At 43.1% G+C, this 25971-nt stretch overlaps 1 protein-coding gene across 2 annotated transcripts in view; it reads right to left on the bottom strand.

Annotated features, from left to right (window-relative positions):
- fras1 (Fraser extracellular matrix complex subunit 1) overlaps positions 1-25971 on the bottom strand; it is a 100597-nt gene that overhangs the window by 38837 nt on the left and 35789 nt on the right. For both annotated transcript variants that reach the window (XM_019888515.1, XM_019888514.1), the window contains exons 12-20: positions 18326-18469; positions 15833-15982; positions 9916-10059; positions 8180-8320; positions 7423-7563; positions 7165-7338; positions 3028-3168; positions 1937-2083; positions 149-310 (exon numbers count right to left, since the gene is read on the bottom strand). In XM_019888515.1, coding sequence (XP_019744074.1) covers positions 149-310; positions 1937-2083; positions 3028-3168; positions 7165-7338; positions 7423-7563; positions 8180-8320; positions 9916-10059; positions 15833-15982; positions 18326-18469 — 1344 coding nt within the window. The remainder of the gene's footprint in view (positions 1-148; positions 311-1936; positions 2084-3027; positions 3169-7164; positions 7339-7422; positions 7564-8179; positions 8321-9915; positions 10060-15832; positions 15983-18325; positions 18470-25971) is intronic.

Below are 25971 nucleotides of genomic sequence, written 5' to 3'. Positions count from 1 at the left end.
AAATCAGACTTTTTTTGCCCCAACGATTTTTCTGGGAAAAGAAGATCTTACCAGGAGAGTCGCATTTCTTCTGACAAATATATCCGATTTTTTTTCAGAAGGAAAGCCTACAGTATATTTGCAATAACGCGCCATTGCCAGTTCTTACGTATGCAGGCTCCGTGCCGGGCGTAGTGGTCCCGTGGACAGCGAGGGACGCAGTGGTCGCCTAGCAACAAGGCACCAGCGCCGGGTCCTTTGCACCACAGGCAAACGCTGCTGACGCCTGTCTGGAGGTCGGCCGTGCACCGATGGCAATCGGGGCTGCACTCTGGCAACAAATCACATCAGTCAAGCTGCAGCGAGAAGGATCATTAAGTCGAATCTATATATCATTGTCTTTCAAAATTTTAATCCTTAATCCTGTCTTCATACCCTAATTTGAATTCTGAACCCAAGTTTCAAACCCTACTTTGAAACCCTAAGCCTACCTTGAAACTTAATTTGAAACCCTAAACCTGATTTTAACACCTAATAGAAGTCCTACCCTAGTTTCAAACCACAACCCTGTCTTGAAACCATAACCCAAGTTTCAAGCCCTAATTTGAAACCTAACCTTGTCTTGAAACATTCATATGAAATTCTAACCCTAGTTTGAAATCCTCTCAGTCTTGAAATCTTCCAACCCTGTCTTTAAAATCAAATTTCAAACCAGAACGCTCGGTTCAAACGCAATTAGTAACCCCAAGTGTAAATTTTAACAAGAACCGTTGAGAACTTGAAGGCTAGCTACGTCGCTATGTACAGGTAGCTAGCTAAATAGCGAGGACAAGATGTATGTAGCTATGTAGCTAGCTAGCTAGCTAGCCAGCCAGACAGACAGACAGACAAGCAAGCATAAATTGGGAGGAAGGAAAAACATAGGTCACGCATGGATAATTACGACAAAAGGTGTTGCTTGTAAAATAAACTACAAGTAGTCAATGTGATGAGAGGACAATGGAGTGTGTGCATTTGTGTGTGTGCGCGTGTGCGTGTGTGTGTATACGTGCCATTGGAGTGTGAAGGTGGAGGCGGTGGTGAAATAATGACTGCTGTACTTTTATGACCCCACAAGGCATCTTTTATTAACTACCACTTTGGCTGCACTTGACCCTGGGCCCAATCTCCTGATGCGCGCCTGCGTCCATAAATCTGCGCAGGCGCATCGCTTAAACGAGCGAGAACAGCGCGTCATCAGAAAGTGTAATTAAAAGTCTGTGCATTGCTGGCGGTGCGCCTCCGCAATCTCCTCCATCACGTCCTGATCCTCCTCAGACTGTTTTCCATCTTCAGCGAGCGGTCCCGATCAGTAAAATGTCTTCCCCCCCCCCCCACTCAGCAAGGATGTAAACAACAACAGCAGCCGTAGGCAGAACTTACACGACATTCTGATTTTCATTTCATCTAACAAATGATTGTTTTCCGAGGTGGTAAAAGTACATTGATTATGCATTTCTCTTTAACGCCTCCAAATGCTGCCACTCGCCTCTTAACTGGAGCATGTAAGAGGGAGCACTTTCGGGCTCATTTTATTCTGCTACAGCGGTGCCTTGAGAAAATATAGTACAAACATCCAACAATGTACCCAGTCCTCTATTTTTTTCCAGTAACCAAATCCCATTTTTCCCCACCAAGCCATCATACCACCTCACAATATACACCGGCAATCATGCCCAAAGACTCACTTTATAAAACAAACCTAAAGCCGTCAATTTCTGTAGGCGTAAAAAGCTGGATTGAAGAGGTTTTGACATTCAATAAGCTTCAGCAAAAACAAGGCTTTCCTATTCTCACTCTTTTTTTGATATTTCCAAGATCAAAACAAAATAGTGTGCTGCCATCTAGGCATCAACAGAGGAATTACACCCCCAAAAAACAAGGCGTAAGTGGATTTAGCGGTAAACATGAAACTTACCGATGCATTGGGCCGTGGAGGCATGGAGGAAGCGGCCCTCCCGGCAGCCGGTCCGGCAGTGGCCCGCCTGCAGGTCGGCCAGCGGGGGGCACGAGGTGCAGTCGGCTTGGGAGGCGCCCGAACACGTCTGGCAAGACGGGTGACAGGCTGGTGGAGTTTAGGAACCGGGGGAGGAAAACATCAAAAAGGAATTTACAACCCTAACATGGGCTCCACATCAAAGGTTGAATGCCTAACCCAGTGTTAAAACCCTAATTTACAACGTTCGTCCTGGTTTCAAACCCTAATTTACAACCCTTACCTTGAGCTCCAAACCTGAGAAACTCTCATCTGAAACCCTAATCTAGGTTTGAAATCAAACTTTGAAAACCTCAATAAAAACCTCATCTTAAAATCTTGAAATTGAAACTGTCACGCAATGTTCAAACCTTAATTTGAATTCCAAACCCGGTCTTGAAACCAGAGTTCCAAACCATAATCCGGGTTTCAGACCTTAAATTGAAACCCAACTTTTATTTGACATCACAAACCTGTCTCAAAATACACATTTGGAACCTTTAACCTTGTTTCAGATCCTAATCTGAAGACCAAACTCTGCCTTGAAACCATAATTTCAAGCTTGATTTTGAAAGCCTCAACTTGTGTTGAAAAAACAATTTCAAATCTGATTCAAGGCTTCAAACCACAAATTCCAAACAGAAGCTCTTGCTGAAATCCTAAAACAAGCTTTAAACCCAAACCTAAAACCTTGAACTGTCTTGAAATCCTAATCTGTAACCCAAACACAGCCTTGAAACTGGAATTTAAAACAATCTTGAAACCCTAACCGTTGTTCGATGATCAAAAATTTGGCTTCAAACTCTCATCCGACACCCCAAATTAAAAGCCTCACCCTGACATCACACCATAATTTGAAACCCTAACGCAGGCTTGAAACCCTATTCGTAAACCTTAACCCTTGTTTGAAACCCTAACCCAAGATTAAACTGCAAATCTGCAAATATTCGAAACCCCAATTCTATATCAAAACCTTTGCAGCACATCAACAATTAGCCCTAATCCGATCTGTGTCAGTGGAAAACGGTAAAGACCTTGACACTGGCCGTCCTGTACGAAGAACCCTTGCGGGCACGCGGGCACACACTGTCCCTCGTGTAGGCTGGACGGCGACGGACACGACGTGCAGTTGTCCGCAGACGGTCCTGTGCAGTGCCAGCACGATGCGTGACATTCTGCAAGAAGGAAAGAGAGAGAGAGAAAAAAAAAATCAAAAAACGTTTCAGCCAAGCACAACGATGTGTTTTCATAAATATCAAAGTCAATGATCCAATGTTCCCGACATAGTAGCCGCTTGTCAAACATCAAAGGCAACTTGGACATCAAGACGCTTTTGAACATTTTGAACAAACCTAAAATCCATTTCTGTGTAAACGTCACAGACAATTTTGAGTCGCCAGTTCATGCAAATGTTGTCAATATCAAAGGGAAGTAATTCCACAACAATCTGACCTCAAAGACTTTTTCCAAGTACATTTTGATGTACCTCTTGGAAATGTCAAGGAGAACTACGTCATTGGCGACGCTAATGCCCACTTTGTAAACAAAGACTAATTTGGTAATCAATTCACCTGACTGAACATCAAAGACAGAAAAGAAAATGTTTTAAACAAACCAAAAGCGTGTGAGTCAAACTTCAAAGACAATTTCAGACTCTTCAATGAACCTTGTGTGCATTTTGAAAAAGGAAATTTCAAGTGTTCAATGAACACGACAGGCATTTTTGTACGTATTAAAGACAATTTAGTCTTCCATACACACGAACATGTTTTTTGTAAGCAGCAAAGACAGTTTCAAGCCTTCAATTAACACAACGTGCATTTTTGTAAACATCAGACAATTTTGTTTTCCGTGACCCTGAAGTCTGTTTTGCAAACGAGGACAACCAATACACCAAATCACAGACGAGGGAATCTTCAATGAAGCCTTTGTTGTCCATTAACTTATTGTGCATTTCTATAAACATCAAAGACACCTCAAGAAAGCGCATGTCCACTTTTACACACTGCGGGTAGCATTTTGGTTGCTTTTTTTTTTTTTTTTTTTTGCAACAATCAAAGACAAGTAGGTGCTCAATAAACCCAATGTGTTTTCCTGTACAGCATAGCATTGAGTTGTCAACCCAATGCGCTTGGTATAAATAACCCAAGCGCCGACTCAATTCCTGGCAAAGAAAGCTGACTGAAAGTGAAAGCAAATGATTTTTCTTGGGACTGCGGTACGAAACGGAACGTTTCCAGATCGCGAGGCCAAGCTTTTTGAGATTCCTCAGTGCGCTCTCATCTCCCACTAAAGTGTGATACATAAAGTCGGAGCGCGAATTGATTAATACGAGCATTCGCTGGCTTGACGCATTATCAAGCGCGCCCTCTTGCACGGAATCAGCCTCATTACTCACTTTCCCGCTGATTCGGGACAATTTTTGCCAGTCGATGAGGCTGATTTTGCAGCAACGATTGAAATGATGCATTGAGTTCAGTATCGAAGCGGGCGGCCCTGATTTATACATTTTATGCCAGAGAGCAAACTCGCGCTCGCGCGTTTACACACATGTGCATGCAAAATATTATTATTAATTTTGTTTTTTCAGAAAACTCAAAGACAAGTAAGTCTTCCAAACACTTGGTGCTTTTGTAAATCTCGGAGACAATTTTGGTTTTTGTCTACGTAAACATCAAAGCCAAATGAACACGCAACCAAACTGAGATTTTTTTTTTTGTCAATGTTAGACAATTGAGTCTGAGAGAAAAACTGACATTTTTGTCAAAGGTAAATTTCCATTCAATGATACCGACATTTCTATAAAAAAAGACATTTTAGTCTTCATAGGAACAGATAGAGTGGGAACAATAATTATGACACACGTGGATTTCTTAGTCTCTGACAGGAGACAAGTGGGACGTGTAGCCTGGAATTTGCGTTCTCTGGGAACTTGTCATCTCCAACTCGTGCGTGTGCGCAAGTGTAAATGTTGGAGTGTGACAGTCTGGTGTGCTTGTTCACGCTCCATCTCCGTACATCGCTTCGGGGCAGTGGAGGAGGAGAAGGTGCGTACACACGCACGCGCACACAACACACAGTTGTACAGCAACACAGGCAATTCTATCAATCAAACACAATTAATAATAAACATCGAAGACATTTTAGTCTTCAGTTGAGCATTTTTCAGGAACATCCAAAGCAATTCAGAGTTTTCAAGGAGCCAACACGAGGTTTACTTTGCAAAGGCCGAAGACAATTTAGACTTTAAGAGCCCAGCAGGTTTTTGTAAACATCAAAGACACGTTTTTGTCTTTGGTGACCTTAGTGGGTTTTTGTTCGTTTGTTTTTTTTTGTGTGTGTTTTGCAAAGGCAATTGCAGGAAGCAAATCAAAGTTTTGATAGCCTTCAATGTCATTTGGGAGCAAAACCTAAGGGGCATGTTTTGAGAACTGATTTTGTCTTCAATGAACCGAACATATGTTTTGATAAACATCTCAGCTAATGTAAAATCTCCAATGAGCCTCATGCGTTTTCATAAATAGCAAAAGAGATTTTAGTCTTCAATACAACCTAACGAACCAAGACCAAATGATTAAGTCCAAACTAACTTCAACAAACATGTTTTTCCCAAGTATCAAAGGCAATGTGGTCTTTGATGAACCAAATGTTTTGCCCCCCCCCCCCAAAAAAAAACAGAATTATTGTCTTTGTTCATTTCAGCTAACGCGCAAAGGCCGTCATTTGGGCAGTTCGGCCTCCCTCGATCACATCTGGAGGACTTTTGTGCTCTTTTACAAGAAGAAACAACAACAATTGAATTTGAGGGCACGCCAGCGCCACGTTTGTCCCACAAGGTCACCGAAACGAATGAAGGCGAACAAAGCCAAATGCTGCCCATCGATTTGCAATCATTCCCGCGGCACTCGCTGCCAGAAAGAAAGCTGCCAAAAAAAAAAAAAACAACCCCAAAAAACCCCACCCACACACCACAACTATTCGTACCTGACCAATACAGACATTTGTATAGAAGAATAACAATCTTTTTTTCACAGTCATAGCAAACAGTGAAGATCATTTGTTATTGGCCCGTGCCAGACACAAATATAACATTTGACATGGACACAATGCACAAAAAAAAAAGTTGTAGGGAATGTTAGATGTGTGGCTGTTGAAAAACGTTGTGTGTTGGGGGGGGGGGTTCGTATAAATAAATGTACAAGCTAAAATAGAATTTCTCTTCATAAGACTGGTGATTAAAGATAATTGAGCTTGAGAACTAAAAATGGTTTCCTTCACTTTCTGCGCAGCGTCAACATCCGATTTGTGATCCTCAAGTAAGATCAATTCATGACACAATGCGATGTAAATATCTGATATTTCATAATAAGTGGATTATAGAAACAATGCTTCATTGATATATATAAAAAAACCAAAGTAAAAAACATCGGCTGCCAAAAAGCGTATTGCTGAACGTGGGATGACCCTCAAAGGCGGAGACGGCTGCTAAGTGGATACAATTTCACACCGTCACTTAGTGGACAAACAAAACACACTCCACTGACTTTTTTTCCCCCCTCTTTGTTGTTGTCCTGCTGAATGTATTGGGAGAAAAAAGGCTGTCGGGAAGGAGCTGTGCGTGTGTGCGTGTGTGTGTGTGTGTGTGCGTGTGTGTGTGTGTGTGTGTGTGTGTGCGTGTGTGTGTGTGTGTGTGTGTGCGCGTGCGCGCACTAAAAGTACCTTAAAAATGAGGCCATTACAAACAACAATTTCACAGAACCCCATTTTCAAACGCACACAAGCACGGTGACGCCGTGAGAGAGAGGGATCGACGTTTCTATCAGCAAACCGGTGTTGGCATATCGCGCGATCGTAGACGACAACATTGTTGCCCGGCAGACTTCATTTTGACAATTTTCCTGCATGACACGAATGACGACAGCGACCGGGGTAAAACACCTCAGCGCGAGGATATTGCTTGAGCATATTTAGGCGAAGCATCTGATGATTTGACGACTTACTGGCGACCTATCTCAACAAACACGCTTGTAAATGACCATTTATGGAGCCCGAAAAAAACGATTGTGTCCGTTTGCAGTCATCCAGTCGACAGGGTGTGTGATGGCCAATCTGATGAACGGTGACTAACTGACTGTCTGACTGGCTCACTCAATTGCGTGTTTGTACGTTACCTGCGCAAGTGCGCCGGTGGTCGGCGTAGGCGTTGGCGGGGCAGGCTGCTGCGCAGACTCCGCGCGGAGGGTGAAGGTCACGCGACTGCGGGGCGAGCACCTCGGCGGCTTTGAGGCAGCGCAGGCAGTCCGAGGCCAGAGGGCCCACGCACCAGCGGCACGACGGGTGACAGTCTGCACGCACGCACGCACGCAAAGTGTAGCAAGTTACATCAGCCGACGTCCTAGAAATGGATGGATGTTACTGGATGCGCTTACTGTGGCAGGTGTGGGCGTGAGGGTACAGGCCCTCGCCACACGCCTCCACGCACTGCCCCTGGTGGAGGAGGAGGTCCTGTGCGCACGACGTGCACTGAGACGCCGACGGACCCCAGCATGATGCGCACGAGCTGTGGCAGCCTGGAGGCACACCAAGAATATGTTTTTGAAAGAAAGAAAGATATAGATAGATAGATAGATAGATAGATAGATAGATAGATAGATAGATAGATAGATAGATACACACACAAACCCAATTCCAGTGAAGCAGGGAAGTAGTATTAAACAAATAAAAAACTGAATACAATATTTGCAAATCCTGTTCAACCATATTTAGCTGAATACACCCCAAAGACAAGATATTTAATGTTAGGTGTTTTGAAGGAAATAATCATGAACTGAGAACTTTATGGCTGCAACACATTCCGGGTCATGTTTACCACAGTTACATATTTTTTTCTTTTAACAACATTTAATAAACATTTGGGAACTGAGGACACTATTTGTTGGAGCTTTGTAGGTGGAATTCTTGCCCATTCTTGTTCGATGTGCAGCTTCAGCAGTTCAACAGACTCCGCTGTTGTATTTTATGCTTTATCAAGCGCCACACATTTTCAATGGGAGACAGGTCTGGACTGCAGGCAGGCCAGTCTAGTACACTTTCGCTACTTAACATGTGCTGAATGTGCTCTGCCATTGTCTTGCTGAAAATAAGCAGGGGCGTTAAAGAAACAAAATACTTTTGTTCACACGTTACCTCTGCACCTGCTGCTGTGATCGCCATAGTGCCGAGCGGGGCAGGCCGGCAGGCATTTCCCATGATGCAACATGCCGCTCGGCGGACAGCTCACGCAGTCGGGCTTGTCGGGGAAGCAGGAGGCGCAAGACGGGTGGCATGCTGCCAAAGTCATCAAAGACATCAAAGACTCACGTTAAACGCGAAGACCGGTGTCCACCTCCACGCGATGCAAGGCAGCAATTTCGGCGCAGATGTTGCTCATTTTTGCTGAGGCTAATTGGAAAAGTGTTGCATGCCGCAGGTAGCGCCAAGTCAGAAGCGTTGAAAGTTGAAGCGCGCTATGTGTGCGAGTCTTTGATCCGCATGTGGACATTTCCCATCCTTCTCAATTTAGACTCAAACTTCAATCTCCCAAGATCGAAGGCAACTAAAAATAGAAGCAGTAACTTCTAACTGAAGGTCATTCTGGCAAATTGGTCACTCCATACTCGCACGCTCACTCGCTGTACCTGTGACTTTGTTCACCGTGGTCACTTGTCGCCCAAAAGTGGAGTTCTCATCTCATATAAGTCAATTATGCCGTGGAGCAAAAGGTGAGAAAATAAATGTGGAACTTAAGTTTTAATAGGAGACGAGAGTTGAAATGGACGCGGCCTCGGAGACCCCGAGGAGGACGAGTCAAGAAGAAGTCAAGAGTCCTCCGGCAGGGAGCCGACTGTGACATTTTCACTGCGACCGCTCAAGTGACTGATAACTCTGACCTTTGCGATGGACGCTTGCACAAACACACACACACATACACATACACACACACACACACACACACACACACACACACACACACACACACACACACACACACGCACTCGCAGAGTGTGCGAGACGTTCTTAATGTGAAGCATCAGACATTTCCAGACAGCTACACTGAAGTCACCATCAACTAAGCAAAATGGTTTACAAGACATCAAATGTTGCCTCACAGAAATGTGTCAAGTATTTGCGTAATCAACATTACAAAACACCCAATTTATCAACAGACTAACTCGATAAATAACTGACAGATTGGCCCACTGCCTAACTCAACAACTAATTAACTTCGGATGCACAAGTGACTGACTGATTTTTTTTTTTTTTTTAACTGACTTGGTAAATAACTATCAATTGTAAATGACCAACTAGAACCCAGCCGCTGGGGGGCAGTGCCCTCCCCTGGGGGTGCACTGTTCCCCAGTGCCGGTCCCAAGCCCGGAGAAATGGGGAGGGTTGCGTCAGGAATGGCATCCGGCGTAAACCTTTTGCCAAGACGACCATGCGAGTTGGTAGGACGGTTTACAGGGGCGGATGGAAATTACTGAATCGCTGTGGCGACCCCTGAATAGGGACGTGCCGAAAGGAGAAGAAGAAGAAGTAAATGACCAACTAAATAACTACCGAATCAGTTACCTTGATTTTTGAACTGAGTGACAAACTAACAACTAACTAAGTAACATAACTACTTCCAATCCTTTGCCTGTCAAGCTCTTGTAATAACACGCTTCGGCTTCCATTAGCGACAAGTAGGGGGCGCGTTAGCTTCCATTAGCAGGAAGTAGCAGGCGCGTTAGCTTCCACTAGCAACAAGTAGCGGGCGCGTTAGCTTCCATTAACAACAAGTAGCAGGCCCGTTAGCTTCCATTGGCAACACATAGGGGGCGTGTTAGCTTCCATTAGCAGGAAGTAGCAGCCGTTCAGATGAAGATGTGAGCCGCACTTACCGTGACAGACGCCATCCTGACTGTAGAAAGCCTCGCCGCAGTCGAGAACGCACTCGGCGTCCTTGAGCAAGGCGGCTGGGTCGGAACATGACGAGCACTCTCGCGGGCTCGCACCCACGCACTCGGAGCACGACTCGGAACAACCTGGCGGTACAAACACCCAGACGTGATTGATGCGCAAACAACAAATTCGGCAGTCTAACGAAACAAGATGCACTAAAAAATGCCTGGACTCATATCCAAAATCGAAGAGGAAGTCAGCCATTTTGGTTCGAAGTCAGCCATTTTGGGCACGTTCCAGGGTTCTCGTTTTTGTTTTTGTTTTTTTTTGGGCGGAGCATAAACTCTTACTTGGAACTTCACTAAAATGAGTCTAAATTCGTAGTAGGTCTCCTCAACAGACGGCTGACGCCATATTATGAAACGTTTTTGCCTCCACCATCCAGCATGGGTTCAAAGCATGGTGTCAAAATGCGATGATTGCATGAAAACCGAGAACACCAGGGCCTTTGAGCTTTAATATAACATTGCAATGTATTATTTATGACCGTGTGTCTTGTACACACACCCCCACCCGACGTCGGTTGTGGCCCACGAGGGGGATTACGCGTCCTTTACTTTGCCCCTTTGCACGGAAAGCAATTTATTTTTCCTGTGCAGCTGCAATCCAAAACGTTATCAGCATGTGTAATCTGAGTAGGCCCAAAGCCCCCCCCAACCAAATTATCCTGGATGAGGTGCGGACACAAGATTACCCCCCCCCCCCCACACACACACTACTACCACTAGTACAAAGCACCAAAGCTGAATCTCTCCTAATAAGATCAGAACTTGGCCTATTAAAGCGAGCGCAGACAAAGCAGCTTTGGAAAGAGGATCAGAATCCATCAACAATAACATTAACAACCGGGACTATTTTTCTTTTCCTGACTAAACTGATGATTTTAAATGATGCAAAAAAAAACATAATACAGTGACTAAAATGTCCAGTTGTGTTTTGCTTTTTCTTGGGCTTTTTTGGCCTGCCCTCACAGAAGGGCAACAGGAATGGTGAACATCGAATAGGAAACGGTACCGACGAGGCTAATGGAGAATTCTGTCGAATAAACCTGGAGTTCTCCAACTTCTGTAGTAGTGGGGAGCACGAGTTTCAAGTTACTTTGTCTTCATCGGAACAAATCCATTTTTCCACAACATGCAACCACGGTACATAGGTGGTTTCCTGTTGTTGAGTAAAATCAGGGCAAAGCAGGCCTCCGGTGACCTGTCAACTATCACTATGAAAAATAGCAAAGTAGTCCCGCTCTTATTTACAGAATCCCGACATAAAAGTCAAAACATTCAAATCATCGCTTCATCAAAACAATATATCAAAGAGTTTCCTCTTCCTTTGGAGGAAACCACTGCAGAGGTTTTATGTGCTACTTTTGTCTCGTCTCTGGGAGTTCTACTTGCAGGCTTGCGCGTCTGGATGCGTTTTATACATCCCGCTTATTTGACTTTTAAATGTATGTCATCTTCACTTTGCTTCCGTTTCACCTGTGCTTGCTACCTGTGTTACCACCAGGATAACTATAGCCCTCACCTCCATAAGTCTCCAGTTGGTTAGCCAGGTCAGGAGGTGAGGCAAATCATTGGAGTCATTGACCCGCCGCGCTCCATTCACACGCAATAAGGAAAAATCTCATTATTTGTAATTTAATCTCATCCAACAGTCTATCGCATGAGTAGTTTGTCTTTGGGGGACCTTTGGAAAGAGTCAAAGGACTGTTTGAAGCCGAAATGTCAAACCTCCCTTGTCATTTCAGGCGAGAAATCTTTTTAGACTTTTTTTTTTTGGTGGGTTTATTCAGGATAACTATCCTGATCAAGTTTCATGTTGCTGAGTGAAATGGATTTTGGACGCTGGATTTCCAAAAACTCTCCGGGAGGTTTGTCTTTAAAGGATGCCTCGGGGTAAATTAGGCTAAAATGGTAGCTTCAAAGTCAAATGTCAAGACTTTCTGTATCTTTTCAGGCATGGGTTCTTGAGACTTTTTGGTGGCTCAACTCGTGATATACATGGCTGCTAAATTTCATGTTAAGTGAGACAGATTTCAGGGACTTTCAAAACAAAAGTTCATTTGTCTTTGTCGGACCACTGTAAATCAATCTGTGTCAAGCTTTTTTCTGGTGGTTCTATTTTTGATCGACCGCCAAGTTTTATGTTGCTGAGTGAAATAAACCATAGGCTCAGGTTTTTCAAAAACCCTCGAAGAGGCAATAGTCGTCTTAAAGGTCGGTCTCAAACCAATATGAGAGACTTCCCCTCCTCACCCGCCAGGCTTCTTGAGACTTTTTGGTGAGTCTCCACATAAAGGACATGCCAACCAAATCTCATGATAGATATGCCTGCTAAAATTTATATGGCGATTAATTTCCTGGAGATTATGCGCAGTCTTTCGGTTGCAGGCTCCTAAATGCTGTTGCTGGGTAAACTCCAGAGTGGGATATGAATAATGTTCTTGTCCTAAGAACAAAAGCGTCTCCTAGGCGACGCCTCCTCAGTGTTATTAACATGCCAACATTGTTTACATGCCGCAGCAGTAAAGTGTGAGCCAGCGACACAACCACACCACAGGGGGTCTTCTGTACGAGAAAGTCTTTTTGTTTTTTTTTCTGGGTGGTCCTGCCCCTTCTGCCAAGATAAGCTACCGTCTGCTGGGAACCTTTCCAGGCGCATCCTCTCACATGCACCACAAGACAGGACAAGATCATAAAACTCTCTGAAATCGAAACGCTCCGCATCGAAGCTCACTAAAATTGAAAGAGCTTGCATTGAAGCTCTTCAGAGTTTGAAACGGTTCGCATTAAAGCTCAAAAAGTTGGGAGGAAGCTCAGAGTCCGCATTAAAGTTTACCGAAACAAATGTCTGTCTCCATTGCCTTCATCTTAAAAACAGTTTTGGTGAGATTTAATGCAGACACTTTCAAAGTTCACTGGGCCTGCAAAACAGTCAGCATTAAAGCTGAGTCACCATGAGAGAGTTTGCTTGAAAGCTGATTAAAATTGAGACTCAAATGGAAGGTGAGTGCATAAAAGCTTTCTCAGATATGAAGGAGGACACGGTAATGCTCGCTCAAATTGAAGCAACCAGAATTAAAACTCATTGAAATTGGAGTCTGCATGAAAGGCCACGAAAACTGAAAAAGGGTTCCAGGATGTAAAGCTAATAAGAAATTTGAAGAAGTACACGTTCGATTTTGCCCGAATTGAAAGCGTTCATATCAAAGCTCACAAACGTGAGAGTTCATTCAAAACAAGATTGGTTATTTGAGCACACTGAAATTAAGAGCCCATATTAAAGCTCACTGAAATGGAAATAGTTCACACCGAAGCTCACAAAGATCACTGAAACGAAAAGAGTGCATTCTTGTTCGCCAACTTCAAAATAGTTTGCATTGAAGCTCACTGAAATGGAAAGCGCCCCCATTAAAGTTGACAAAGTGAAGGAGTCCGCATTGCAGCTCATCGAGATGAAAAGAAAGCTCAGTGGCATTGAAAAGGTCCACACTAAATCTCACAATTTGAGAGAGTCCAAATCCAGCCAGATGGCGTTGGACCTTCGACGGCTGAACGGAGGGTGCGAGAGCGCTCGCCAGAGCAGTTATTCGCTCTTTGCGCAATATGATTCGCATTAAAGGCGGCTCGATTAATGTGTGCGTGGGGAATTACGCCGCGGCATCGGCAGCACAAATGCACGACGTGGTGCCACGGCAACGTGAGGCTTTGCCACATCAAGCCGTACGGGAAAACGCGGCGTGCGGCCGTCTTCTCGTCACAGACGCGGGGTCGTCTCCACGATGCTCAACACGCTGCGAGATACAACCCAAACGTCGCCTGCCCGTCTTGTCTTCCAGAGACGCGGCAGCCAAAGCCGTTCGGAGCACGTTAGCATATTAGCGCGCCCGCGGGGGCTTGTTCTCCTCCTCCTCCTCAGTCGGCTTTTACTTATCGCTCCTGGCTGGATGGTACGAGCGGACCTCCGGGGCAGATTGCCTGATTAATGGCGGCGCGGACGGCACGAGAGCAAACGAGTCTCCCGCCTCTCTTGCCGCCTCCTTCTGTCAAGGTTATAAAACCGATCCATCACGCGGCGCTGCAATTTTATTGTTACGTTCCCCGAGGTTTAGTGCGGGAATTCAAGCCGTAATATTTAATGCCGCTAAGTCATCCAACATTAGATTGGACTGCATTATTAAACACGCTTACTTCTTGGCCTGTGTCTTTCACGCACAATCCAAGTGGATAATTGCCGCCACCGCGCACGCTTTCATGCCGTCACAAGCTTTGTGGGTAAGACTGTGATACCGGGTAAATCTCTCTGCAAAAAAGGAAAATCAGAGCTGCAATTTGATGTCTTAATCAGATGGCTTGCTGAAAACGATAGAATGTGCATTAAAGTTCATTGAATACGAGGCAGTCTGCATTAAAGCTCAGTGAAATTGAAAGAGTCCACATTTAAGTTCACTGAAACCGAATCCCTCCGCTTTGAAGCTCATTGAAACAGAAGGGATTCGGGTTTGAGATAAGTGAAACTGCCGAGAGTCTCCATTGAATCCCAAGGAACTCAAAAAATGTCTTCTTAATCAGATGGCTTGCTGAAAACGATAGAATGTACATTAAAGTTCATTTGAATCGAGGCAGTCTGCATTAAAGCTCACTGAAAACGAATCCCTCCGTTTTGAAGCTCATTGAAACAGAAGGGATTCTGGTTTGAGAGAAGTGAAACTGCCAAGAGTCTACGTTGAATCTAAAGGAACTCCAAAAATGTCCGCATTAAAGCTGACTGAAATTTAGAGGGTCTGCATTGTAGTTAAGTGGAAACGAAAAAGTCCACATTAAAGCTCGCTGAATTGAAAGAGTCTGCAATAAAGCTCAGCGGAATTGAACGATTCTTCTATAAGACTCACCAGGATTCAAAGCATCTGCATTAAAGCTCACTGCATTTAGTTTCACTGAAATGGAAAGAGTTCAAATGAACGCTTGCCGAAAGCAATAATGCAAACTGGAACTGAAAGAGTCAGCATTAAATGCAAGAGTCTGCAATAAAGCTCAGCGGAATTGAACGATTCTTCTATAAGACTCACCAGGATTCAAAGCATCTGCATTAAAGCTCAATGGAATTGAAAGGTTCTGAATTTAGTTTCACTCAAATGGAAAGAGTTCAAATGAAAGCTTGCCGAAAGCAATAATGCAAACTGGAACTTTAAGAGTCAGCATTAAATGTCCCTGAAATGGGTCTGCATTCAGTGAAGCTCACATAGTCAAGAGCTCGGCTAAATTCAAAGCATCTACATGAAAGCTCACTGGTTTTGAAAGAGTCTGCATTAAAGCACACTGAAATGAGTCCGCATGAGCCCATAGTCAAGCTCACATAGTTGAAAGAGGCTGTATTAAAGCTTGCCAGAATACAATGAGTCTGCATTAAGGACTCCAAATTAAAGTTCACCAAATCAAAAATAATTCACATTGAACCTTGCTGAAAAGCACTTGACGGTGCTGGATAGCCTGCGTCAAAGCACTTTATGGTGCCGCCGGGTGCTCTCATGCTGTGCCTTTCCTTTTGAAACTTGTTGCTAACCTGCGGCTGTCGGTACCTCACGTCCTACTTTCCAAATAAAAAAGCGTCAAGATCAATAAATGACGTCGGGAACCCCGGCGGAGGAATCAATAAGCAATCAATGCAAAGGAAACAAGGCACAGCAAGTTGACGTGACTCATCCAAGCACTGCTTCACTTTTTGTGGAATCGTGACTGAACCCCCAAAAATAAAATAAAAATCATCATCATGATTAAACAAACAAAGGAAAGCGAGCAAAACCGGGACAAACACGAGGCGAGTGTCGAGTCGGGGGAAATCCAAAATGGAACTCACGTCTGCATTGCTTTTTACGGTTGTCCTGGTAGGTGCCGGCGGGACAGGTCGCCAGGCACTGATTGCCATCGGCGCTCAGCAGGGGGCGCTGCGGGTGGCACGCCTGACACGACCACCTGCTGCTGCACACGGCGCAAGACGGAGGGCAGTCTGCGGACACAAAAAGGGCAACATAAAAAGACGCTTGATGACACTGAGAGAAGTTGTCATCCGATTTTGGGATGTCACACGGGAGGACGCGACAACTCAGTTCAGTCAGCTTCAAGTATAAACTTTTTTGGTCGTTGTTATTCCTTGGCTTCTGTTTTTTTTTTTGTTTGTTTGTTTGTGCAATGAGAAGGAGCAGATGAGAGAAGGTACAAACAAGAAAACGAGTAGAAAAATAATCATAAAATAAAGAATAATATATTCAAATAACATTAAATAGTACCAATTAAAATATATCAAATTAAAAATGCATGATACAACACTTTGAATATTATTACTTAACATGAGTTATTACTAGTAACACTACTGCACTCCTAATATTAATGTGGTAAAAAGTATAATAAGAATGAATACACCAATAAAATGACAAAAATACAAGGTAGTGTCAAACAATTAAAAAAAAAAATACATAAAATATAAATGTATAAAATATTTGTATGAAAAATCATTCAAATAATTCCAAATCGGATCATGCTAATAGTGACAAGGCTAAATGTGATTATATTGTTGATAATGATGTGCCGCATAAAGCTTTTGCCTTTTGCGTAATGATGATTTGATTGTTTCTGTTTTCTGTGCGCGTCAACTTTTTTGGTCAACTGATGGCGACACTTTTTCGATGATTTCTCTTTCCATGATTTCCTCCGGGAGCAATTTTATTTTGATGTGATTCGAAGTGCAGCGGGCCACGACGAAAACTTGTGCATTCCGTCTGCAAACTTCTGACTTTTACGACGCATTTAAATCGTCTTTTATCGGCTTTATCTGCGCCGCCGAGCGGAGCCCACAGCCATCTTTGAAATTTAGTAGTCAACAAAGTTCACCTTTTTATTGATCCGAATTTTTTTTCCCCACCCCCCACTCGCCGCCTCCAACCGAGGTGCACTTACACTATTTCAGAGCTGACATTTACTCTCAGACAAGTTTGGTGAGAAAAATACAGCTTCTGCTTACATCAGAAAAGCGCGAGCGAAAAAGAGAGTTCGGAGATGACCCGCTGCGCTGAAATATGCGAATAAGGTCGAGTGGTCGAGTTTGTGCGAGGTGGACAAGCGCCGTAGAAGAAAAGTCTAATGGGTGAAAGTTGAGGCCATCGAGTTGTTGCACTTTTAAAATGGCAAAAAGCTCATTCAGAATTGTTCCGGGGTTTTTTTTTGGTTTTTTTTTTTAAACGTCCGCCATTTTATTTTATATTTACTGTACAATTTTGTGGTAGACTAAAAACATTAGGACAAAAAAAAAGGGGGGGGGGGATTCAGCTACACACTATGCCACTGTCGTGAAAATGACGCATAATATTTGATTGTTTTTATACATCAATAGTAACAATGTTTACACTAGTATGAGCATTTCGTGGCGCAAAAATCAGTCGCTGGAAACGATGAGCAAAACGTCACCGTTTATGATTGCTAACATCAGTGTCTCATTCTCTCATTCGGCTTTTCTCGTCTGATAGCTTTTACGGCGCTGCTATTGATGGCTGAATGGGTCATAAAAGTCACGAGAGCTGGTGCAAAAAAAGCAAAGATCTCAAAGACGCCCCGTCCGGGTCAAGGTGGGACGAAGACGTGGCATGGCTTCCCCCAATTTCCCTTTGAATGTCGGAGTCGAACGTTGAAAGGGCTTGCTTGCTGGTTGAAGGTGCAACTCAGCCTTCTGTGATGTCGGCTGAATAATTGAAGGACGCGGCCTCAGCCAAGCATGATGGATGCCAGGCTAAATGATGACTTAAGTATGCATTTATGCATATTCATCATGTATATTCAGCGCGTGGGATTTTTGATTTATTTTGCGCAAATATACTGACTTTAACTGGCCCAAACATCCACGTGTAATGCAATTCCTCAAGGGTGGTAGGAGAAGTAAGAATGTCAAAGAAAAATTAAGGCGTAATTCAACTCAAGTAACTTGCAGAACAGTTTATGTGGTTCGAAGTATTTAAACAGGAAAAAAAAACAGGATGAAAGAAAATGTTTTGTCACTACCAGGCTGTGCTTTTTGTTTTTTAAGCGTGACATGGTTAACAGCAAATATGTAGAATGAGAATGCATATGATTTCAGACATATGTGCTTTTTCATCCTTAGCAAATTTGCAAATATTAAATTAAATGCTTCAATGTGATGATGGTGTATTTTAACTTAATTGATTATGGGGAAACTCGCAGAGATTTCAATTAATCAACAAAATGAGAACGTCAAGTGCATCTGACTGAAATTGCAGGTGGAATATTGAGAAGAAAACAAATTGAATAGAATTTGGAATAAGGCAGTCAAGTCAGAAAATACCTGCACACTTTGGGCCGTCGGGGAAGAAACCGCTGGGACAAACGGACAGACAGTGACCAAGATGGAGGACGGCCTTCGGATCCTTGCAGCTGTCACAGTGATCGGGAGTCCCGGAACATGATTGACAGTCTGCGTCACATGGAACTGCAAAAGAAAAAACTAAATCAAAATAAAGAATCAACTAACCAAGCAACCGATCCTTCAAGCAAATAAACTACCAGACAACCAATCAATCGACTACATAACCAACCAAAAACACAAGCAAAACTACTAAATGCGTCAACAACCAATTGAGTACAACAAGAAGAAAAATCTTCAAATTGTGGCTTTCCTTGATACTATTCAAAGTTGAAAATAAATCTTAGAATGTTAATGTTCACCCTCCAGTAGCCCCTAAGCAAACTGAGAAACATTCTGCACTTAAACTCACACACACACACACACACACACACACACACACACACACACACACACACACACACACACACACACACACACACACACTCAGGCAGGCAGGCAATAGAGAACCTTCCAATCATTCATTTAAAGCGTTAGCCTGCCAAGCTAAAGCTTCCCGATGAGGGCAAATTAAATGTGCATCAATGTCAAGGAAAAGTCTCGTGGAGAAATGATGAACGGCCAGTGTTGGCTCCCGCCGTCTATTAGTCTGCGGCAACTAAATGAATGAAAGACAGGATGAGCACACGGTATTGTGTTGTGTTCACCCGATATACTCTTATTGTGGGTAAGGACATCAATGCTGAGACTCCGTACACTCGACGATTGCTCACTGGAACGTACATAGACAGCTACGAGCACATGCTTGACAGTTTCTGCAGTGTAGAAATGTGCTCGACAGTTGTGGGAATGTCAAAAACAGTTACTGGGTGCAAGTTAGCAGAATGCGCAATGTGCGCTAGACAGTTCTGATTGCTAAACAATTAGTCACGATTACCTTGAAGCCATCTCGAGGAAGAGAAAAATCAATAAGCGGATTGCTCATTAAGAGTTTCGTATATGGCCACTCTCCGATGCGGATTTTCACCGATCATGTGTTTCAGTCTATTTCAGCATCAGCTGAGCACAGTGACATGGAATGAAGCCTTAAGTGATGGAGAAGGGAGAAAAAAAAAGTTGTCTCAGGTGTGGTGTCGCAGCCGTGAAAAATGACAAAGAAAAAGGTCACACGCTGTTTATGTGATGGCGTGTTATTTGTTTTTGTCATTCTGTGTCACCACAAGACGGATGATCAATCGTACACACAACAACTTTCAAACTTGGCCTTCAAACTCAAATGCGAAGAGAGTTGTACTTTGAAAAGCTCAAATGAAACCCGAGCCCGGGCTTAACACCTCACCCTGAAACCCTAATACAGGTTTTAAACTCAATTATGAAAACTATACCTGAAATTTGTTTCAAATTGTCATTCGAAACCATAAACTGGCTTTAAACGCTAATCTGAAATCCGAACTCTGACTTCAAAACTAGATCTGAAACTGTCACGTGTGTTTGAAACCCCAAGCCAGGCTTAAAACCCTAACTTGGAACCATTACCCTTGTTTGTAACCTTTCCCCTGGGTAATATAAAACCTTAATCCTTGTCTTCCAGTTAATTTTAAACCCGATCAAGACTTTCAACCCCAACCCTGGCTCAGAACCTCAATTTGAAACTCTGACCCTTGTTTGAAACCTTAAACCTGGCCTGAAACTCTCATTTGAAACCTTAAGCTTTGCTTTAAACCCTAAGCAGAGCCCCTTTTTTAAATACTCTCACTCTCTGTGTTAATAATGTTGATTTGCCTGGGTGCAAATGAACATTTCAGTCAGGCATGCGTGCAAATAATGACATACGCTCGCAGTCCACGCATGACCAAACATGACTCATTTGTACACATTACGCTCTATTTAAACAACTTCTGGAAAACATGCGATGTTCCACGTAATTCACATGTGAGATAAATGTGAGAATCAAGAGGATGTCACAGAACATAATGCTGCATTTATCTAGTTTTTACCATTTCCTGCCCAGTGCGGTTGAATAACAGGCGTACTGTACACAGAATAAGAGAATTCATTAATGAGCATTGCTGCTAATTTGCCGAATAAATCAGCGCGTTGGCGGTTCGCCGAGGCTTTTGCTCCTAACAACAATACGACGCAACGCTGGAGAGATTTAGCCCCTTTGTTTATTTTCCGTAATGAGGCTGTGTTTAACTGTTGAAGAGCTGCATTTCAAAGGCGCCAATAACTCATAAAACCAAATAAGCCAGGATAATTGTGCGGATGTTCTAGTATGGCTGTGATGGATCGCTCCAGCATTCCCTTTCAAAATCAGTAGAAATCTTTGGTTGCTAGTTAAAGAAAATAGGAAGAAAAATAATGGTACAGTGTAGTTTACATGTGCTAGCTAGACAATCACCAGAATGTGGAAATGTGGTCGAGAAGTACCAGCACGTGTTGGGGAGTTATCAAATGCAGTGGAGAGTTACCAGGTACTAGACAAATTCCAAAGTGTCTGAAGTAGTAGAATGTGCTACCTAGTAACTGAAATGTGTTGCAGCTAGACAGTTACTCGTATGTAGGAATGTTCTACACCGTTATATCACAAGTAAAAACAGCTACTGGGTGCTACACAGTTACCAGAAAAGACGAAACAATTCTTAAAGTGCGTCAGAGAGTTACCAAAATCTGCTACATAGCTAGCGGAATGCGCTACACAGTTAACGCAGCATATCGAGACAGTTACTGGAACATGCAAGATGGAATGTAGCTCTATGCTAAGATGGAATGTAGCTCTATGCTAGAGAGTTACCAGAATGTGCTAGACAGTTACCGGGAACGTCCATTACTGTAACAAGCTAGACAGTTCTCATCATGTGCTAAACAGTTAAAGCGTACAGGACTGTTCATAGAGAGTTCTCGTTAAATGCTAAACAATCACCAGAAAGCGTTTGAAATATAAATACGACTGTGCCAGACAGTAACAAAATAGACAGTTTCCGTATCGTGCTAGACCGTTACCTTTATATGTCAGGCATGTTAAATGGTAAATTTTACGTGCCTCAAAAGGTACCATACATACTCGACACTTACTTGGGGAGTTATCAAATGCAGTGGAGAGTTACCAGGACTTGCTCGACAGTTACCAGGTAGTAGACAAATTCCAAAGTGTCTGAATTAGTAGAATGTGCTAGCTAGTAACTGAAATATGCTAGACAGTTACTCGTATGTAGGAATGTTCTACACCGTTATATCACAAGTAAAAACAGCTACTGGGTGCTACACAGTTACCAGAAAAGACGAAACAATTCTTAAAGTGCGTCAGAGAGTTACCAAAATCTGCTACATAGCTAGCGGAATGCGCTACACAGTTAACGCAGCATATCGAGACAGTTACTGGAACATGCAAGATGGAATGTAGCTCTATGCTAAGATGGAATGTAGCTCTATGCTAGAGAGTTACCAGAATGTGCTAGACAGTTACCGGGAACGTCCATTACTGTAACAAGCTAGACAGTTCTCATCATGTGCTAAACAGTTAAAGCGTACAGGACTGTTCATAGAGAGTTCTCGTTAAATGCTAAACAATCACCAGAAAGCGTTTGAAATATAAATACGACTGTGCCAGACAGTAACAAAATAGACAGTTTCCGTATCGTGCTAGACCGTTACCTTTATATGTCAGGCATGTTAAATGGTAAATCTTATGCGCCTCAAAAGGTACCATACATGCTAGACACTTATTTTTACACCGTTATATCACAAGTAAAAACAGCTACTGGGTGCTACACAGTTACCAGAAAAGACGAGACAATTCTTAAAAGTGCGGCAGAGAGTTACCGAAATCTGCTACATAGCTAGCGGCGGAACACGCTACACAGTTACTGGAACATGCAAGATGGAATGTAGCTCTATGGTAAGATGGAATGTAGCTCTATGCTAGAGAGTTACCAGAATGTGCTAGACAGTTACCGGGAACGTCCATTACTGTAACAAGCTAGACAGTTCTCATCATGTGCTAAACAGTTAAAGCGTACAGGACTGTTCATAGAGAGTTCTCGTTAAATGCTAAACAATCACCAGAAAGCGTTTGAAATATAAATACGACTGTGCCAGACAGTAACAAAATAGACAGTTTCCGTATCGTGCTAGACCGTTACCTTTATATGTCAGGCATGTTAAATGGTAAATCTTATGCGCCTCAAAAGGTACCATACATGCTAGACACTTATTGAAGGTACCGAAATTTGCTAAAGAGTGACCAAAACATGCAAGACCACTTCAGATGCACGTTGACATTTATTGGATTGTGGGAATGTGCTCGACAAACAGCAAGAAAGCGCAGTTACATGTTACAGAGTACCATAAGAGAATATGTGACAGTTAGCAGAATGTTTCTTGACAGTTACCAGCATGTGCTTGACGGTAACTTGAGCCCGACACCGGAACAGACCGGCCGAGTTGGCGCCTTCCTCTTTCTCGTCAAGGACAATTGTCTTTTTGTGCGTGTTTCATCTCCAGCATCAACTCTACCCGACGATGTCCTTTTATTTATCCTGCTCGCTCTCCTCTCAGCTCGCTCACACACATACCCTTCTTTCACTAAGGTTATTTACACTTTTTTGGACGGCGCTCAAAGCAGACCCAGGTGCGTGTGCACAAGCATACACAAACACCCCCACATGCACATTAACACTCCTAACTAATATTCAAAGCATTCCTGTTTGGGGTCTGATAAGATGCAAGGTTGAGATTTGAAGTGAAAAGATTATTTTTCCCTTTTAATGGGGACTGACTGAGAAAACACACACAGGCACACACACACGTACACACGCACACACGCACACTATTTAAAATACAATGACTCTGTGCTAGAGAGTTACCAGAATGTGCGAGACAGTTACCGGGAACGTCCATTACTGTAACAAGCTAGACAGTTATCATGTGCTAAACAGTTAAAGCATACAGGACTGTTCATAGAGAGTTCTTGTTAAATGCTAAACAATTATCAGAAAGCGTTTGAAATATAAATACGACTAACTGTCTAGCAGCTAGACAGTTACCTTTATATGTCAGGCATGTTAAATGGTAAATTTTACGTGCCTCAAAAGGTACCATACATACTCGACACTTACTGAAGGTACCGAAATTTGCTAAAGAGTGACCAAAACATGCAAGACCACTTCAGATGCACGTTGACATTTATTGGATTGTGGGAATGTGCTCGACAAACAGCAAGAAAGCGCAGTTACATGTTACAGAGTACCATAAGAGAATATGTGACAGTTAGCAGAATGTTTCTTGACAGTTACCAGCATGTGCTTGACGGTAACTTGAGCCCGACACCGGAACAGACCGGCCGAGTTGGCGCCTTCCTCTTTCTCGTCAAGGACAATTGTCTTTTTGTGCGTGTTTCATCTCCAGCATCAACTCTACCCGACGATGTCCTTTTATTTATCCTGCTCGCTCTCCTCTCAGCTCGCTCACACACATACCCTTCTTTCACTAAGGTTATTTACACTTTTTTGGACGGCGCTCAAAGCAGACCCAGGTGCGTGTGCACAAGCATACACAAACACCCCCACATGCACATTAACACTCCTAACTAATATTCAAAGCATTCCTGTTTGGGGTCTGATAAGATGCAAGGTTGAGATTTGAAGTGAAAAGATTATTTTTCCCTTTTAATGGGGACTGACTGAGAAAACACACACAGGCACACACACACGTACACACGCACACACGCACACTATTTAAAATACAATGACACTTACTTCTGACAGAAATTAACAGTGTTTCTGTTTAGAACTGCAATAGCTGCTCCAGTAGAAGGTTCCCAAAACGCGTTGGGAAGTTACACGGTCATGTTCGACAAATGACTGGAATGTGCTTGTTACCAGAAAGTTCTAGACGGTTCCTGGAAGATTCTAGTCAGTTACCAGAGAGTGATCGATTGATACAGGATCTTACGACAATAGCCCGTTAGAAGAGTATACTATACAATTACGATAATAGGCTAGTTGTTTACCAGCGACTGGAAGATGTTTCCCAATTACTGAAACACATTAGATGGACCAAAATGAGCGTGACAGTGACCAAAATGTACTTGACAGTTAACGGAGCATGCGAAAGAGTTGTGTGCTGAATAGTGAGCAGACCGTGCAAGACAGCAAAGTAACAATGTCTGGCATTTACCACAACACACTAGAAAGCTACCAAAATGTGCTTGACATTTAACGGAATATAAGATGGACCGGTACTATAATGTGCTCGCTAAACCAATGTTGGATCACCCAAGACAGTTACTAAAATGCGCTAGACAGTTACAAGAACATCCTAGACCAGGGATAGGGAACTCCGGTTCCTCGAGAGCCCTCTCCTGCCTGTTTTAGATCCATCTCAACTTCAACACACCTGATTCGAATGATCAGCTCATCAGCAAGTTCTGTAGAGGCCTAAAACCATCATGAACAATTGAATCAATCAGGGTGTGTTGGAGTAGGGAGGGATCGAAAACAGGCCGGATATGGCTCTCGAGGAACCCGAGTACCCCACCCCTGTGACAAGAGACATTTCGTAATCAGAAAGAGTGAGACTATTACTGCAATGGGCAAGATAGTTGCAGCAATGTGTGAGGAAGAAAAAAAAAAAAAAACTAACATTGACTTGAAATAAACTGATACAGGATCTTACGACAATAGCCCGTTAGAAGAGTATACTATACAATTACGATAATAGGCTAGATGTTTACCAGCGACTGGAAGATGTTTCCCAATTACTGAAACACATTAGATGGACCAAAATGAGCGTGACAGTGACCAAAATGTACTTGACAGTTAACGGAGCATGCGAAAGAGTTGTGTGCTGAATAGTGAGCAGACCGTGCAAGACAGCAAAGTAACAATGTCTGGCATTTACCACAACACACTAGAAAGCTACCAAAATGTGCTTGACATTTACCGGAATATGCTAGACCGGTACTGGAATGTGCTCGCTAAACCAATGTTGGATCACCCAAGACAGTTACTAAAATGCGCTAGACAGTTACAAGAACATCCTAGACCAGGGATAGGGAACTCCGGTTCCTCGAGAGCCCTCTCCTGCCTGTTTTAGATCCATCTCAACTTCAACACACCTGATTCGAATGATCAGCTCATCAGCAAGTTCTGTAGAGGCCTAAAACCATCATGAACAATTGAATCAATCAGGGTGTGTTGGAGTAGGGAGGGATCGAAAACAGGCCGGATATGGCTCTCGAGGAACCCGAGTACCCCACCCCTGTGACAAGAGACATTTCGTAATCAGAAAGAGTGAGACTATTACTGCAATGGGCAAGATAGTTGCAGCAATGTGTGAGGAAGAAAAAAAAAAAAAAAACTAACATTGACTTGAAATAAACAAACACGATCCAATGTTTTCATATTTTATACATTTTGGGTTAAAAAAAATGTTTTTTTTCTACGACTCAAAAGCCCTCTCAATATTTATTTATTTTTTTTATATATATACTGTGCGTGAGTAGCTCCTAAACCTGCTGCGTTGCCTTCAAACGACCTGCTCGAGCCTTGATGTCGATGCAGGAAATCAGCACATTTGCTGCGCAAACAGCAAATATGTAAAGTCGACCTAATCCCAAGACGCGTGGC

Source organism: Hippocampus comes, unplaced genomic scaffold (assembly GCF_001891065.2).
Source record: "Hippocampus comes isolate QL1 unplaced genomic scaffold, H_comes_QL1_v1.1 scaffold128, whole genome shotgun sequence".
In the NCBI taxonomy this organism is placed as follows: domain Eukaryota; kingdom Metazoa; phylum Chordata; class Actinopteri; order Syngnathiformes; family Syngnathidae; genus Hippocampus; species Hippocampus comes.
This window is presented reverse-complemented; position numbering and strand designations above follow the sequence as displayed.